The sequence below is a fragment of the Monopterus albus genome, unplaced genomic scaffold (genome assembly GCF_001952655.1).
Source record: "Monopterus albus unplaced genomic scaffold, M_albus_1.0 scaffold480.1, whole genome shotgun sequence".
Classification (NCBI taxonomy): domain Eukaryota; kingdom Metazoa; phylum Chordata; class Actinopteri; order Synbranchiformes; family Synbranchidae; genus Monopterus; species Monopterus albus.
The window spans coordinates 68,650-69,199 of NW_018128360.1; the positions used below are offsets into that span (position 1 = coordinate 68,650).

The 550-nt window shown below is 38.7% G+C and overlaps 1 protein-coding gene across 1 annotated transcript in view; it reads left to right on the forward strand.

The window, feature by feature from the left end:
* LOC109952631 (extracellular calcium-sensing receptor-like) overlaps positions 1-547 on the forward strand; it is a gene marked incomplete at its 3' end in the record, with an annotated part of 3,789 nt that extends 3,242 nt beyond the window's left edge. The window contains exon 5 of the mRNA XM_020587807.1: positions 339-547. Within this exon, the coding sequence (XP_020443463.1) occupies positions 339-547 (209 nt within the window). The remainder of the gene's footprint in view (positions 1-338) is intronic.
* Positions 548-550: the final 3 nt, after the last annotated feature.

The window sequence follows — 550 nt, forward strand, 5'->3', positions numbered from 1 at the left end:
CTATCTGTATGAGTGTTCAAATACCTTTATGATGCTGAATGTGGGTGCTAAATTGTCTTTATCTTTTCCCCATGTTTTTAGGAACCAGTGCTTCTGTTAAGCAAAGGGTCATAAAAACTAAAACTTTCCTCCTAAATAATGATCCTTAATGAGTAATAATTCACAAGTCTGATTCAAGTCTGGTGTCCAATATGACAAATATGGCGAGTAAAGTTGAAAGTCTCTTTATGAGGGACTCAAGTATAAAGTGTCATTCTGTCTGAATGGATAAGAAGCAACATAGTAAAAAGGTAGATCTACTGAGCAAGTCTGACAGTTATGTTAATATAATTTTTCAGATTCTATCACCTGTGAGCAATGCCACCCTGAGTCCTGGTCCAATGACAGAAGAGATGCCTGTGTAAAGAAGGAGGCAGAGTTTCTATCATATGAAGAAATTATGGGAGTACTGCTCACTGCAGCGGCCTTATTTGGAACATGCATGACTGCTGTTGTGGCAGCCATTTTCTTCAGATACAGGACAACTCCTATTGTCAGGGCCAACAACTCT